Source organism: Podarcis raffonei, chromosome 10, assembly GCF_027172205.1.
Source record: "Podarcis raffonei isolate rPodRaf1 chromosome 10, rPodRaf1.pri, whole genome shotgun sequence".
Lineage (NCBI taxonomy): Eukaryota > Metazoa > Chordata > Lepidosauria > Squamata > Lacertidae > Podarcis > Podarcis raffonei.
This window is the reverse complement of record NC_070611.1, coordinates 47,331,052-47,348,070: the sequence shown is the minus strand read 5'-3', so window position 1 is coordinate 47,348,070 and position 17,019 is coordinate 47,331,052. Positions and strand designations below refer to the sequence as shown.

The window sequence follows — 17,019 nt, the reverse complement described above, 5'->3', positions numbered from 1 at the left end:
CGCGCTTCCGCTCTCCCTCTCCTTCCGCTTCCGGCGACGCTTGCTCTCTCCGCCGCCGGCCGCCTGCCTCGTCGTTGCCTGCCCTCCCCTCGTTGCAGTCATGGCCGCCGCGATGCCCCTTTCCCCGGAGGACCTGCTGCTGCCCAAGTCCGCGGCGGGCAAGGCCGAAGAGCTGGAAGAGGAGGTGGAGGACGACGACGACGAGGTAATGCCAGCCCCTGCTGCCGCGAAAGCGCGGAGCTTGGCCGGGCGGCCATGTGCGAGGTGACCTCTCTCTGGAGTCGGCCCTACCTTGGGCCCAGGCGGGGAGCTCGAGTGAGCTGAAGCCCCGGCCAGGAGACGCGGGAGGAGGAGCAGCAGCACGGGAAGCGTCCCCTCTGTGTGTTTTCTGCAGGGGACCTTGCACGAGCCGGGAGGGGGAGGGGCCTCGACGGAGGGGCGGTGCTGCTGGGAGCGTGGATTGGTGCCTGCTGAGGTTTCTCCTTGCAGGAGGGCTCCCTGGGTGGTGGTTGTTGTTGTTATTGGCATCTGGCTGGCCGCTGCTGAGAACGAAGCTCCGGACTAGATCGGCCTTTGCTCCCATTCAGCAGGGCTCTTTCAGTGTTAACGGGGTCCGGGTTTAGGGGGCAGGTCTTGTTTTGTGGGGCTCCCGCCCTCATCTCTCCTTTCCACGTTTGCAGCTGGACGAGACGCTGGCAGAGAGGCTCTGGGGCTTGACAGAGATGTTCCCGGAAAGCGTCCGATCGGCGGCTGGATCTACCTTCGGCGTGTCTCTTTCTGTAGCCCAGAAAATGTACAGGTGAGGAGGGGGAAATGGGAGGTGAGGACCCAAGCCCCTTGGTCCCTGGTCCTCAGATACCATGCGCAGGTGGCCACTTAGCTATGCCTCGCAAGACTTGTGATTTGTGGGTGGTTAAGGTAGCCCTTCTCAGTGAAGTGGCTGGCTCCTTCAGCCACCAAGGGGATGGAGAATTGTTAGGGAGTTGGTGGTGTTTTGCGTTTCTTAAGTTGGACAGACAGCCATTGAGAAGACTTAGACTTCTTAATTCAGAACTCTAGATGTGTGTGTTTTTAGTGTGAGGATAGAAATGATCCATTGTACGCTGTTTGGATAATGATGGTCAAGCAGTTGAGAATGTACCATGCATATTCAAGCTTTAATGAAGAAAAGGCTGAGAAATGAATGTAAATTAAATATTTAAAAAAACCCTTTGTCTGCAAGGAGCCATTGATCATAAATAATTGAGATAATTTTGATATCTGTAGTTGGGGAGAAAGGGGGTTCTATATTTACTTGTGAGAGTGAAGTTCTAGAGAACTATTTTGAGTATGCTCAGAAATATAGCACTCATAATTCAGTTATAGTAGTTCAACTAAACAGAGACCTTGTAGTCAAATGGCTTGGGCCCTTTATTCCATGAAATGGTAATTTTCCTTTTGTTCGCTCTTTAAACTCGTATTACACACACATACTCCATATAGACATGAATAATAAATGCAAGGCTGTACTACACCAAACAATTTGTCATCAAATATAAATATAAATTTCTCAGGTTGTGGACACAAAATAACCGTGTTAAATAGAATTTATATTCTCATTTTGCTCTTTTTTTAATGTAGTCATGATCATATTTTCTTAATCATTCTGAAATAGAATACATACTAAGAAGTTTCCATTCAGAAGAAACCAAAATTATTGCTAATAAAAGATTGTGAATCAGTGATATGCTTGAAATATAATTATATTCTTTTAAGACCTCGAGTAAAATAATTTCCAGAGGAATATCCTTGTAAGTCTTTTGCAGCAAAAACAAAGAATCCTATGATGGTTTAAAAAATAACAAGCTTTTTATAGCCAAAACTTTCAGGGACTAAAGTTCATTTTGTCAGATGTATGAAGTATTATCCTGAGATAGGTATATATAACGAACCGCTTTTGGCTGCTAATGATTAAAATTAAAATGTTGCTCTTCCAGGTGTTTCAAATTTTGTGAGGGTTGGAAAGCATAGCTTTGGTCTCTTGTTTAATTTCTAAGCTTGCATGACACAGTATCCTAATGTTCTCACAAAGATCAATCCATGTATTTAACCCCCCCCCAAAAAAACATTCTTAGTGAGTTGAGGAGGAAAGGTTTTTCTTTTGAAGCGATATTCAGTTATGTCCACTCATGAACAAACTTCTGTGAGCAGAAGAGGATTTCCCCTTCCTCTTGTAGTCTCTGCATGCGCAAGTTTGCTCTGGAGGGTTGGGGAGCTTTTCAGAACAGATTTGGGATCTAAAGTGTGCTGTGGATGACAGAAAGCTGCATCACATGAGTAGAAGGCTGTTTGTGTGATGTTGGATTTCACTCAGGTTGCCTATGATCTTTAAGGAAACTTCATTATGGTATAAAACCAAACTTTATACACTATTTATGCATTTAGTTCCTTCCTTTGCTAATTCTTTGTCTTTTAATGGAATCTTGGTAGTTTTAAGGGAGAAAACCTGGAGGTATTTCAGATTGTGATTGATATTTATAGGGAGTGTATTTATATTTGGAAGCAAAAATATGATTGTGATGAGACACGTTATAAGGTTCACACACCCTAATGTTGCCATAGGAAGGGGATTTAAGGCTGCAATCCCATAACCGTTTACTAGGGAGTAAGTCCTATAAGTTTAGATAAGTGGAGCTTACCTTGGAGTATATATGAATAGGATTGTACTGAAACTGGAATAATAGTCTAATGCAATCTAACAGTGAGATCTTTAGGATAAGTCATTTCCATTGTAGTGAAGTTGGAAACATTAGCTTATTACCTTCTCTCCCCTTCTCCCACCCCAAAAAAAGATTCTCCAGGGCAGCTTTGTGGATTGGGACCACTTCCTTCATGATCCTAGTTCTTCCTGTTGTTTTTGAAACTGAGAAACTGCAAATGGAGCAGCAACAGCAGATGCAACAGCGACAGGTGAGAACTGAATTACAGCATTTTTTGGCCTATTAAGTCTGTGATTCTCATCCTTTTCAGAATGTTCCTCCTTTTATCTGTGAATCTTCCTCCACCACGCAGTACATTTAATTCCTGAATCTTTGCATAATTACCTGTCTCAAAGCATCTAGTGGATCAGTTTCACTGTATTTGATTCTGTTCTTCATCTATATCTTTTTGTGCACATTTGCTCATGTAGCATATACCTTTGCTATATGATGAAATAACAACCCCCCTCATTTACTGCATGACCTCTTTCACTTTTTTTCTCCTGATGAATCACTTCCCGCAGTGTCTTTTACAGGCATTCCATCATCCTAACACTTTCCAATCACCCCAGCTGCTGATGCAAGATGGGGTAGATTTCTGCATAGTCTCTTCCTTTCTATGTTAATTCTAGCTTTTGTACTTCCCATAATTGCACCGAACCAGCTGAAAGAGTACAAAACACCACATTCCCAGATTTGGCTGGGGTATTGCCTATTTTGTGACTTCAGAAGCACGTCGGCTGATGGTTGTGTCTGCTCACAGCAGAACTTCTGAGTGATGACATTTGACTGGCCTTATTCGTAACAATGTGTTCCTTTATTTACAAATAACACATGCCCTACTTTTCTTATTGGCATGAAATTATGACTGGTTAGTTTTCTTCCTTTACTATGGCTGCAAAAGTTACACTTTTTAAAGCTGCGTATCACCCTTGATATAAGAGAACCTCTTTGGTCACCTGACCGGGGGGGGGGGGATATTGAAATATTAGAATTGCAAAATACCTGACACTTCTCACACCGCCTGGATGCCCACCACCATTGTACCATGACAGACGTAACTAATACTCTGTTTTGAAGTACTTTACACTTCGTTCACTTAATTTTATCAGGGCAGTTTTTTCCACTTATATGAAAATAGAAATCTATTACAGTGGTACCTCTGGTTACGGAAACGATCCATTCCAGGGTGCTGTTTGCACCCCGAAAAGTCCGCAACTAGAGCGCCTCTTCCGCACATGTGCACGGCGCGATCAAGCACTTCTGCGCATGTGCAAAGCACAATCGCTTCTGCGCGTGCACGCATGGCGAAACCCGGAAGTATACACTTCCGGGTTTGCAAGCTGAAAAGACGCAACATGAACCTAACGCAACACGAGGTATGACTGTATTGTAATGCAGCCTTGTATTTAAGTACTGGAATTCCACACCAGCAACAGCATGGTTTTAAGAAGAGACTGCTAATATTCCAGAATGGTAGGAAATGCTGTGTTCCATTTTTTTTAAAGTTTTACAAAAGATCTGGAGGGTTAGTCATCCTTCCTCAAGTAGGCTGCTAAGTAGTTAAAATGCTGCTCTTGCTTTTCAAGCATTTGTAAACTTTTTCACATTTCTTAACAGATTTTATTAGGACCAAACACAGGATTGTCTGGAGGGATGCCAGGTGCTCTGCCGTCTCTTCCTGGAAAGATTTAATGAAGCTACACTGGACCCATATCGTGGAATGAAATATTGAAATCATTTGTTTGAACTGTTTGATTAGGCCAGCGTTTTTTTCTCATAACCTTGGGATATTAACTATTCTTAATGAAGGCAGAACCCCTATCTGGATCTCCTGCAATCTTTAGGCAGTCATGACTTTTCCATCCATTCAAGCAACATTATAGGTAACTATGGAGACTTTGGAAGCTTCTGTTTTGGTAGCCTTACCTCCAGGAAACCACCTCAGGACATGTCATGTTTGGTCAACTTTAACCTGTAATTGTCAGTGTAAATAGCCCTGCGTTCTTTTCCAACTGTATTTCAGAGCAGTAACAGCAAGAAATGGAGTAAATATACCAGATTGTGCAGCATATAGAAGAACCTAGAATGCACTTGACTCTATGCAGTGAGCTCTTACTTGAAGAAAGATATTTGCCCTACAATGTTACATATTTGAAAAATAAGGGAAGCAGGAAAAGTCATTTTTGCCAAGTCTTATCTGTGCTGAATCTATTAGTATCAAAGTTAGCTAGAGCACTTTTGTATTAAAGTTTCAGTGCAAACATGGAAGTATTTTCTTCATTATCTCAGGCTTTACATACATTATGCTTGCTAACAGCAGGATACTAAAACTTACCAATTGCGTGTCAACCCATAGCTTTACATGCTTGTGTTCGGTAGTAATGGCAGGGAGGGACCCTCTCTTAACTCCCATGGAGAGTAGCTGGGCAATAAGTTCTTCTTAGGCTATACAGCTTCATACCAACATGTGTTTATTTTTTTCCTTTATATACATTATTACAATACAATTCAGTTCAACACACAGAAGTGACAGGACACAGGAAGGCTTTTTCATTTTTAATATTTGGTTAAACAAAATACATCTCTGTAAACAAACCCAAGACAAGGCTATAATAAAACCAAACAAGCAGGAAAACAATTAAGGGCTTCTTCATTCCCAAGCAATGGGAATGGGCTGATTCCTTTCCTCTGCTGCCATAACTCTGGTCCAGAGGGGTGGGTGATCACATGTTCCCTTTTCCTGAGCTGCTGAATCACACCACTTTTTCCCTAAGGACAGAACAATGACATAAATACACACAGACGGAAAGAAACAGCTGTATGCTTTAAAAGATATTTGCATATTGTGCACTGGTCCATTGGCTTCCATGCAAACGGGGTCTCTCCAAAGTGCTATTATTTAGCCAGCAGACAAAATAATGTCTTTGAGATTTTTTTGGGGGGGGGGGGGAATGGCTTCAAGTCAGAAGCAGAACTGCAAGCCTGATGTTCTGCTTGTGAAGTGTGTGTATGTGTGTACAAATTCTGCTAGCTGGCTTTGGTTATTGGAATGTGTAGTCCAGAAGAAAGGGGAGGGCATTTGTAAAAATAGAAGTTATTAGGCTATGACTGTAATACATGCAGAGAATAGCCAACACAAGTTCCCAGTATATTGCCTGCAAGGTGTCCAGAGGTCAATAAACAAGATGTTGATACCATTCACACTGCATTCAACTGTGAAGGGCTTGGAATGCTGGCTTAGAAAGCATGTATCTTGCTCATGCTTAGAATGGACAGGTCAGATTCCAAGGATGTAAGGGGTCGGTTTCAGCCCTCCTTAACCATTACATTTTCCTATAGAATGAAACTAAAAAAGTGGGTTCTACTTCCACTGTTCCAGTACTACTGAAAATGAAGCTGGCAAAAAGCATTAATAATGAAAAATGCAACAATAGAATAAACGGGGTTCAAGGAGAAGTTAATCGAGTGAAAGGCCACCTTCTCCATTTCACCTACTAACTAGCACAAAGAAGTGATGTGAAACACCTGAATCAGATCACAAGGAAAACTAATTCAGTCTCCTGCCAGGGTCTTTAGCTTGTTCACTTAGTTGGTGAGGAGAGAAGAGTTAAATTCAGGAGGGTCACCTGCCAATCATAATGGAAGAATGTGGCTCAGCCTACCTGTTGTAAACAGTCTTCCCTCATCCCCAGCAAACTTGCTTATGCATTCTCAACCCCAACAACTGACCGTTGCTATACAAGAGCAACAGAAATCTAGCCCTTTGATCTTGTTTCCCATAATTCCACTTGGAAATCAACATTTGCTCCATTTCCAGCTTCCTACCTTGCTGAAACTTGGCTACTCTTCCCTTTTGTTTCATGATTTCATCCTCAAACAGCCTGTAGTTTTATTCCCTGCTCAGTGTATATTTCCCTGAATTACAGGACAGACAGATAAGAAAAATAAACACAGGCTACATGTGGACCACCTAACAAAAATACTTGAGGCTTTTAAATAAGCATCAATTTAGCTACCACTTTTCCAAACTATTCAGTCTTTCATTTTCAGACCACACTTAAAAAGAGCATGAGACAGGAAAACTCCTGTAAGGAGTTCCATTATTATGGTCCCATTTTGTCTACATCTCCCCTAACTCTTGGCACAATTACTATTACAAAAGGGGAATCCACAAGCACCATACCTTTGCTAAGAGTATCTAGAGTTTCCTGAGAGACCCAAATGGTTTGCAAATTTCTTCAACATAAAGTTTGGTGTTGGAGACAAAGGACACACATAATGAAGAGTATGGAGGCAGGAAAAGCCCAAAACTCCTGTAGGGAGTTCCACAATGAAGGTTGGAGGGAGGCAGGCATGGCTTGGGGGGGGGGAGAGAATATGCCTGGCCCCAGCCCTACCCTGAAGGAGACACACACTAGCCAAACAGGAGCTATAGGAACTCCTGGAGACAGTTGTGTGTAAGCCAGTATGAAGTCCTAAGACTGGGGCGGCGGGGGAGCAGGAAATTAAAGGGGAGAATTCCAACACCCATTTCTAAATGAAAGTATGCATTATAATTAAAGAGCACAGATCTGGTTCTATTACGTCCACCTCCTTCTCTTCCCCTACTACATGTCCAGCTTCTGTTCTTAATGTTGGCTCCGACAATACCTTGTGGTTGCCTTATGGCCTCATAATGGGGGGGAAATGCCAAAGTTCCAGGGAAGAGGAGAAGAGTGCTCATTATCCACATCACAGGACATTAGAAATTGGTGGAGGGAGAAGGACCAGTACTATAGTGCGAGGACAGGGTAGTTGCAGGTCATGCATCTGCTTTCCAACTCTGATGTGCTTCCACCTCTTCAGGCACCACTAGAAGAAGTTCACAGTTCTTTCCTCGCAGCTGGTGTCTCAAAAACTTCCTGTAGCAGTTAAAGGTGGGCAGGGGAAAAAGAAAGCACAGTTCAAATGCAATCTTTTTGTTGAGTGTAATTTTTGGTATGCACCTACATTCTGCCATTTGAATAGCTTTAAGAATTTGCAGGTCAGCCATGATTTGATCTTATTGGTTTTTTTCAGCTGGAACTGCAGAGATCTTAGAACTTTAAAAAAAAAAATCTTACTGTTCAAAAGACAGTAACACCCTTTAACAAACTTTGTTTTAAAAGTCTATGAAGAAAATCACCTTCCGGTGAGCCTTGAGCCTTACTATGAATTAAGTATTAAATAAACTAAAAAGAGAAAAAAACGAGTGTGTATGTGTATGGTTCTGGTTGCACCTGCCAGTTGAATGCAGCCCCCAACAACTTTCCACCAGGGTAATGTTGCCCTTGCCCTGAAAATGGGTTCCTATTACTAAGTAACGTCAAATGCCTACTTTTCAATCTGAGCCAATTCTGTTGCAAAAAAGTGAAGGATAAGGACAAAGTCTAGGCTTTTGTTTTCATTCTTCACCATTGTTGGTACACTTTACTCCCTTCATCTCTGGGAGATTAAAACCAATCTACACTACGGATTATGCACTTCAATTTACAATATGTTCAGAGGATGGGCACCTAGGTTACACTGGCTAGGATGGAAGAAAACCTACCTGAGCTCACTTTCACCTCCAATGGATTCAGGCACCTTGAGTTTAGAGTCAAGGTTATAGTAGATACCTCCCACTTCCCGGACACAGATCCAATGTTGCCGTTTAAGAGGAAGTTTCAATGGACCCCAGCAGAGGCTTGATGGCAGATTCATAATGAAGCCCATCACATTGGAGAGGGCAATTACACTGACATCCCTGAACGAACAATAACAGAAGAAAGAAACTGTTAGGCTCTTACAGTTATTTACAAACCCAACTAGGAAGAAGCCAGTTCCAATGATGGCAAGTCTCTCTTGACAGTCTGGTTCTCTTTACCTGCGCTTATCCCACCAAACTGCTTCATAACCTTTGGTCTGAAGAGCTGCCATGATGACGTTCACATCATAGTTCCCGTTTCCCAGCATGCTTTTCTTGTGGGGTGTCACCATGGTGTTGGGAGACAACCTGGACATGAAAACACATTGTAGAAACATGAAGATAGCATTGGTCCCAAGCGGATGATGAAGCAAGGCTGACCATTTGGGGAAAGATAGCTGAAGATGGACAAAAAGGTTAATAAATTAAGTCCACTACTCTGTCTGTGCATTTGTAGGAAGAGATAGGTGCTGGGATGGACAGAGAGTGGGGAAGTGCATTAAGTGTTCTCAAAGTAAACCTATTGTTTTTCTGTCACCGGATTTATATCCCTCAAAAAAGAAAATGAAAGTCATTGCTAACATATAGAAGATTACAATGAACCATTATAGAACCTACAATAAAAGACTGCAAAGTTTCAAAGAGTGAGAAGAATAAACTTTCACAACACTAAACCTGACTGGGCCCTGATAGAGACTTCATCCAAAACAGAAGAATTACAGTACAATGATTTCTACACTTTTGAAAAACTGGTAAAATTCTTGATTTTACAGTGACAGATACCTCTCTGTGTTGAAAGAACATGACACTCCTGTAAGATTCAAACATCAACTATTGTCTGAACAAAGCCAAGTAGGTCGTGCTGGTTTCAATCACATGAACAAGCTATGTGTGGTATCCCAACAAGCTCAATCTGTAATTATGACTGGCATCTGGAAATGAGCAATCCTCAGACATTTACCATGAAATGATCTCTCCACAGCCAAATGATATTTGTTCATCCATAATTGCTCTGGAGGAACGAAGGGCACCTTGTCCTTTCCCCTAAAGGTTAACAACAGACAGTGCCACTTTTTAAATAGGCAAGGAAGATCTGCTTTGATCCATTTCACATGCTCATGGTAACCAATACAACAGTCTATGATCTAAGACAGTAAAGAAAGCAGGCAAAGATGTATTTAATAAATTAGGACTGCATAGGGCCACTTTGCTCTGGTGTGTGATAGGCAAGTTTTGTGGGTTCGTTAATTACAGCCATAATCCTTCAACAATTACATTTGTAAAGACCTAAGACACGGAATCCTTCGCCAGGAACCTAGACGTTAAGAACTTTTCTAAATGTTCCTGAACATTTACACAAACTTCACTTTTCAGTTCCAATAAGTTCAAGATAGAAACTCAAGGGAATCCACTTAAATGTACCGTGTCTTAAATTAAGCCTCCCAAGAGTCTCAAGGAATATGGAGAACTCCCAGAAGAACAAGAAAACACTACATAAACAACACAGGAACTATTGCCTTGACTATATTACCTATTTTAATTTTCAACAAAAACTTCAGACTACCAGCTTTAAAATATATGCATGACCCTAGGCATTTTTACTCAAAAGAGTAAGCTCCTCCGTTATATTTACTCATTATTAAGGGTGCACAAGACTATCCATAAAGAGAGATTGGGAGAATTCCAGTTTGCAAATGGCTGAGTAGCACATTTCTCAAAACATTTAAGTAGTAAATAAAGGATGAAGCATACACGCAAGGACTACCACCTATTTTTTCAGTTCCAAGCACTGTTTTCAAGCTAGGTACTAACACACATGATACAATAATGGGACCATATCAGCTACTGTTTAGCTGGATAACAAAAGAGGGAGCATGGAGAGCACTGATGTGTAAATCAAAGGAGCAGATGCAGCAGAAGCAACTTGGGTAGTTGAATGGTACGGTGCATGGAAGAGTTAAGAGCAGGAGGACTTGCAGAAGACACTGGTTCCCAGAGAGCAGACAGAGACATATGATGAAAGACTGGCAGATGTAGCCTGAGGGATGATGGTCCACCATACCCAGGACAGCAAGAATTTTATTTAACATCCGGAAATAAGTGTTCTCATGAGATCCCCTGGCTACATTTTGCCCGTGTGTCTTCTTTTTAATTACACATTAAAACACCTATGCAAAGCGCAGCTCTAAGAGGATTTTGTTTCTGCTTCAGAAGCTGTTACAGAGAGGCAGAACCCTGGACAAAAAGGCAAACTGTATTGGTGGTCTCCTTAGTAAAATGTGTGGCAATTGATGAAACAAGAAACCATTCAGAATCAGTGTCAAAATTCTGGAAACTCTTCTTTTCCTCACCCAACCCACAAAGAGTTTCGGAGGCACTAAATACAACTAAAGACGTGAATGCGTGTACAGAAAACAAAACACACACCCCCTTAACATAATGCTGGCAAACCAAGTTCTTCTTACCTTTGAAAAATCTCCTGTAATGTGTCTCGGGTAAAGGCATTGCTGTCCTGGAAGACATTATTGAGGGCATGGAGAGCACATAACTCCCTGCGCTGTTTTTCATGATAAATACGCACTGGCATCGGCTGTGGTGTTTCAGATGATTCCGATTTTATTTTGTCACCTTTCCATGGCACACAACTCATTTTTTTTTGTAGTGTAGGACGTGAAGATAGGAGATGACAAAGTTTATGAAGTTTCTCCCCACCACACAAAAAGCAGAGCAAGCAGCCTTTCGTTTCTAGACAACTCCAGCCCGCACAAGTGGAACACCTGCTGTTACTTTAATAGTTGTCTTCACTGGATGGCTGCAGAAATAACTTAAAGATTTTAATCATTTTTCTCCCACCCTCCCACCTCCATTAGCCTGCAAGGAACCGTCCTTAGTATATTTGCATCTTTTTCTCGGCCTCCCCTTGAAAAATGTTTTATATGGCCTTAACATCAGAGTGTCAGACAGAATGTATCACATCGCTCTTTTTCCTCCATTTCCTTTGGTCAATGATGCCTCCAAGACAAAGATCCACAGTCTAACTCTTAAAATATGCTCAGTCTAACAACAATAACAAAAAAGGGGTGGAGGAAGACAAATATCATGTAATTAAGCAAGGCCAAGTTGGTGCTGTCCAGAAGGAATACAGGGCCCCCAAAGAGGCATCAACTGCATTTTTGCAATCTTGTCAGAGAGGCTGTGTCCCCAAAACACAGATGCAGAGAGACAGGGAAACAGACTTTTTCTTCCAGGTGGGGGGTCCTCCAACTTCGCCAGGTACAAAATTCCTTGCCCAAGGCTTCTTGTGTTCCTGATGGGAGAAAAGAAGAGATCCAATGAAGCACAGAATTATCACTGCCCGGTTACCGACTTTTAAAAACAGAACCCCAGAAAAGCGTTTCCAGAACTGCTCTGCATAAACAAAACAAAAAAAGCCACGGAGCTGCAAGGAAGGCCTGCCTTATGAGATCCGGGGTTCCCCACATCCGGAAAGAAGGGTTTTCCTTTGCCTCACAAGCACCCCCCCAGCCCTCCTCGGCGTCGCGGAGGGTGCCAATATCCCGCCGTTAAGTGCGGGCAGGAGAAGCGCGTGCAGGAACTGCGAGGGGGGGGGGGGAGAGTAGGGAACGGGAGTTTGTGCTTGCAATCACAGCAATCCTGGCCTGTCCTGGGGAACCGCAGTCATGCAGTCAGCAGGCCCCTGTGCCCGCTCGGGGGGGGGGGCAGCTCCTTCTCCGGATTGTGGGGCGCGGAGGGGGGGGAGGCGTTGAACTCGCCAACTCGGGAGAAGAGGGAACCGGAGAGTCTTCTGAGGGGGGGCGAGGAAGAAGAAGGAGAGACTGTCCAGGGTGACGTGTGGGAGAAAAGAGCTCTACTCAGATGGGGGCAACCCCACAGGCCCTCCCGCATTCTTGTTTTTTTTTGGGGGGGACACACGGAACGCCTCTCTCCCTTCGCGACCCCTCGCCCCGTCCCCCCGTCACGCTGCTACTCACCCGTTAGCGGCCCCAACCTGCTGAAGCCCAACAACCACCCAGGAGCCAGCGCATGCGCAACCATAACAGAGCCCTTCCCCGTCGCGCGCGCGTGTCTGTGAGCGCGCTGAGCCCGCCCCCGGCGCGGGCCTATGGAGCAGGGTTCCGCGTGACGTCAGAGAAGGCGGCGCTCGCTCTTTCCCTCCTCCCTTTCAGACGGCGCCGGAGACGTTTGCCTTTGCAATCTCTTCTGAAATCTTAACCCTGCTAGCTAGCTAGGCACCCTCGGCTGTGCGTGCGGCTTGAGCTGTGCCTTATTATAGGCAGTGCGGAGTTGTGTGGCTGAGGGTTGGGCATGACGAGCCGGGAGGAGGACCGCGTGTTCACAATTCCTCCTCATGCCTTTCCTCCTCCGCCCGGCGCGCTCGGAATTCTCTGCCAGGCGTCCTCTGAGCCCCGATCCACTTCACAGGGGTGTTGTTAAGGACATGAAAGGCGGGTGTAGGCATTCCTAAGCCGCGTGGCGGATGGGATAAAAATATAATTAACAATATGCATGCCTTTGAGTCAGAGAGTCATGGTTTTAACGCACCTCGCCTCACCCGCTCCGTTTGGGTGCCTGACATTGGTAAACATTTCAATCGGTGCATACATCGTATACTGAATAGTTCGTAAATAGGGCTGTTCTTAAACCGAGGTACCACTGTATTTCAGGCAGTTTGCGTGCATGACAGCCGCTGCCCGTTTGTGCTGGAGCAGCAAAGATCCTCCCCTACCCGACTGCAGTGATTCCCAAAATATTTCTCCACCCCCCCCCCACAACGCAGGACCACAGTTTGGGAGCCTCTGCACTGCTGAATGTACCTTTTTTCAGGGATGAAGCTGAAGTAGCCTTGATTTTTTTCATAAACGAGAGTTATTTATTCAGTCTGTTGATGCGATTGTGCAGTATTTCAAATTAGAACTGGGAGCCAGTAACCAATGTTAGCCTCTCGCCTCTTGGTGCAGTCCCACCCCACATAATTGATCACACGACACAGTGCATGTACACCATTTGAATGACAATGCCCATCAACTGGGGGGGCGGCCCCCTCAAATATTTTATTGGGAGGCTGAAGACCCCAAGGGCCCCTAGGAGTTGGCTCCTATGGCTAGGACTGATTAGCATGTTAGTCCAACATCACATGGGGGACACCCAGTTGGGGAAGACCGGCATACTTCCTCAACTATATGGGCTGTCTTTAAGATTTAAGGACCATAAAGAAGGCAAGCTTGTATAGGTTAGGTTACAATATGCTGAATTTATGTATCACTACTAAAATTAATGTGCCAAAATGTATTGTAAAAAACAAAATATTAATAAAGCAACAGAAATATATCAAAAACAGATTTAGTAATAATATGTTGCCCAAATGCCCATGAAAATAAATACATATTTGCCTGGTGCTAAAATGACATGGCACCCTGTGGACAGCATTCTATGAATGAGGTGACTATAAATGGTTTTTCTCTCTTTGCCACCCTCCTTACCTCCCAGGGGGGCACACAAAGGAGGACTGCAGATAACCATCTTGGGTTCTGGACAGATTCATATGAAGACAATCTTTTAGGTAAATATATTTTCAAGGTCAAAACAGCACTTTGAACTGGGTACAGAAACAAACTGGCAGCCAATTTGTACTGGCCATGTCTCATGCTTTGTATTAACGCCTTCTTGTTCCAGTTAACAATTTAATAGCTACAGACTTCCATGTTAGCGCCATTGGCTAATGGCGGATTCCCTCTGAGCTCCGGAGGGAATTGGCTCCGCAGGATTGGGTCTTGACCGCTGCGGCGACGCGGGGACCCTCAAAAATCACAGGTGGTGAAGCCTGTGAACCTGGTGACTCAGCGGGCACCATTTGCGCCCCCCCCCGACCTGTGAAGGAGCCTTTTTAAAGGCTTCAGAGCGGGGGACGGGGTGAGCGGCGCGGTGCTGAGAGCCGACTGCTTCTCCTGCGGAGTGAAGCTGCATTGCCATGGTCGGAGAGCGCTGACTTCTTTTTGTGAACAATTGGACTTTAAAGCAACAACCCGTGAGTAGTACGGAAATTGGAAAGAATTTTTTTTTTTTAATTAGGCACGATCGGGGAAGGCACAAACAGGAAGTCCGTCTCCCCGTCTTGTAAATAATTTAAAGCAAGGACCTGCTAACTAAGGTCGAGAGAACCCTTTCTTTTTTACTTGGTAAAAGACATTAATTTCATGATTTGGCAATATAAGTAATCTTACTGGAGGATAAAGAGCTAATCTTGGGAGCTGAAGTGCCACCCCCCCGGACCCAGGAGTGCTCCGCGAGAGAGCCTGCTGATGAGGTATTGAAGAGTTTGACAGCTGTCAAATTTAGCTGTCAAGACGGGAAAAGAGAACTTTGTTTCTGTTGTTTCTGCTGGCTATATTTGTTACAATTTGGTTACAATTTGTTGAAAACAAGGAAGAACTGTTACAAACTAACTTGATTTTTTATTTGAATTGGAAGGAATATTAAGTTACCAAAATCCCTCTAGAGGGGGATTTGGGACATTACAAGAATGGCTGGAGGAGGGAAAATTCAGGCTGGGTTGGACAAAGTTTTTGTTCTCTTGGGAAAGTTACAAGGCCAAATTGATGTTTTGGCTACAAATGTTGCAACTCTGAACTTAACAGAATTTGATAAGGATTTGACTCAGGAAGCCCATGCAGCTGGACAAAAAGAGAAACTTGAGAGCTTTGAGAGTGTGGAGAAGGAGATATATGTTGTTCCTGAGGAAAAGGAAGGAGGAGCTGTAACTTTGCAGATGATAAAGGAGAGCCAGAGGCCTGACATGATGGCTACAAAGGAAAATAAGAACTTGATGTCGAAAATCAGGCTTGAATTGGAGATTGAAGAATGGAGAGATCTCCTCATGTGGAGATCTGAAGACCCAAGGATTACAAATTTGCTTAAGGTGGAAGTTGGAGCTCTGGGGACATTTGGACTTGAAAGGAATAAGAAACATGATTCGGGCTCCACTTTTAAGTATGGAGGTCTGGCTGGAAGAAACATGGATCCCGTTGGGCCAGAGCTTCTCCGAGATCTGGTGTTTAATATTAAGGACTATAAAAAAAACCGGCAGAGAGGAATTGAGAGAGAATTAAGAGCCTCGGACGTGAGATCTCCAGGCTGATAGTAGACTAAGACTGATGGACATTTGTTGGGGATTGAAACCGGGAAAGGGGGGGTGGAGTTTGGGAATCCAAAGGGTGTATAATTACAATCTGTTTTATTTTTATTTTATTTTGTTATTTGTATGAAAATTGGGGAATTAGTGGAAGGGAAATTGGGTCGACGTTAGAAAAATGTTTTAAGAACGAGTATTGATGCATAAGTATTGTGTTTAAGTTTGGATAAGGCAAAATTGGTTTTTTAAAATGAACTAAATAGAAAAAGAACTTGCTGAACTAACATTTTGAATTGGAATATAAGAAGGGGAGGTGTGGGGAAGTCAGGGAAATATGTTATAGAAAAATAAGGATTGTGAACTTTATGTGTTTTTAAACCTTTTTGTTTTTCCTTTTTTGATTCTTTTTTAATGTATTAAAGTTGAAAATTTCAATAAATATCTTTTTTAAAAAAACACAATTTAATAGCTACATTCTGTATTAGCTGTAGTTTCCAAACAGTCTTCAAAGTTTAAACTGGAGGTTACTAGAAAATAGACAAGCAATGTCAGGCTATCCCTATCCAGACAGGGTTGTACCTGGGCTACCAGCCAAAGCTGGTAGAAGGCACTCTATGCCACACTGAGGCTCCTTGTGCCAAATGACTGGGTTGAATCCAAGTGTACCCAACAGCACACTTGTTTCTTCAAGCGACACATCAAGGGAAGTGTAACCTCATCCAGAGAGACAAACCACCCAATAACGGGGTCACAGTGTTACGCTGACTGAGCTTCAGTTTGTTGGCTCTCACCCAGTCCATTACGGAAACCAGGCACTGATCCAGTACATTCACCTCACACCTGCTTTAGCTGTAACAAAGAATTCAAGTTGCATGTTGTCAACATATTGATAGCAGCCCAGTCTGAGACTCCAGATCATTCCACTATAATGTTAAACAACATATAAAACGACAGGGCTATCTGTTGCCTGGCCAATATCTTTCCACTTCCATCTGTCAGTCACATCTGTCCTTACCAATTCAAAATGGGAACAAATTCAACAGCTAACATAGGCAATTCAGTCATCATTCCACAGGATAACTCATCAACCAAATTAATATTATACAAGAGACAGAGTAGAGGTGGGCTAAAAGCTGATAAATTCAGCCATTCCAAATGTCATGAAAATCCAAGTCTTCATCAATACTTTTAATATTTTCTGAAATTTTTTTCACCCATGGAAATAAGTGGCTCTCAGCTCCCTATAGTTTTATATTGTGTGTACTGTATAAATTAATGGGGATTTCCTTTATTTACTTCTCTCACACTGAGATTTAAAAGTCTGGGTCAATCCTTAGACAATGCTTATTACACAAGTCTGAAACACAATAATTCTCAACTGTTGTAATCTTATGCAACTGAGCAGTCACCACTTTGACCTGGGA

General features: G+C 43.3%; 2 protein-coding genes across 3 annotated transcripts; one reads left to right on the top strand and one right to left on the bottom strand.

Moving 5' to 3' along the window:
- Nucleotides 1–42: 42 nt before the first annotated feature.
- On the top strand, nucleotides 43–5,009 carry TOMM22 (translocase of outer mitochondrial membrane 22). The gene is made up of 4 exons (XM_053405027.1): nucleotides 43–205; nucleotides 681–799; nucleotides 2,832–2,949; nucleotides 4,359–5,009. The coding sequence occupies exons 1-4, from the start codon at nucleotides 101–103 to the stop codon at nucleotides 4,431–4,433; spliced, it is 417 nt and encodes a 138-aa protein (XP_053261002.1). The 5' UTR covers nucleotides 43–100; the 3' UTR covers nucleotides 4,434–5,009.
- Nucleotides 5,010–5,284: 275 nt separating this feature from the next.
- On the bottom strand, nucleotides 5,285–12,551 carry JOSD1 (Josephin domain containing 1). 2 transcript variants are annotated; one of them, XR_008332377.1, is made up of 6 exons: nucleotides 12,438–12,551; nucleotides 10,911–11,752; nucleotides 8,626–8,754; nucleotides 8,311–8,505; nucleotides 6,567–7,642; nucleotides 5,285–5,510 (listed from the first exon to the last, which is right to left on the bottom strand). XR_008332377.1 is itself a non-coding variant. In XM_053405026.1 (5 exons), exons 2-5 carry the CDS (start codon nucleotides 11,093–11,095, stop codon nucleotides 7,543–7,545), a joined length of 609 nt encoding a protein of 202 aa, XP_053261001.1. In that variant the 5' UTR covers nucleotides 11,096–11,752; nucleotides 12,438–12,551; the 3' UTR covers nucleotides 5,285–7,542. The 2 variants fall into 2 exon arrangements, 1 of the variants encoding a protein (XP_053261001.1); XM_053405026.1 differs by having other exon boundaries at nucleotides 5,285–7,642.
- Between the last annotated feature and the right edge of the window lie 4,468 nt (nucleotides 12,552–17,019).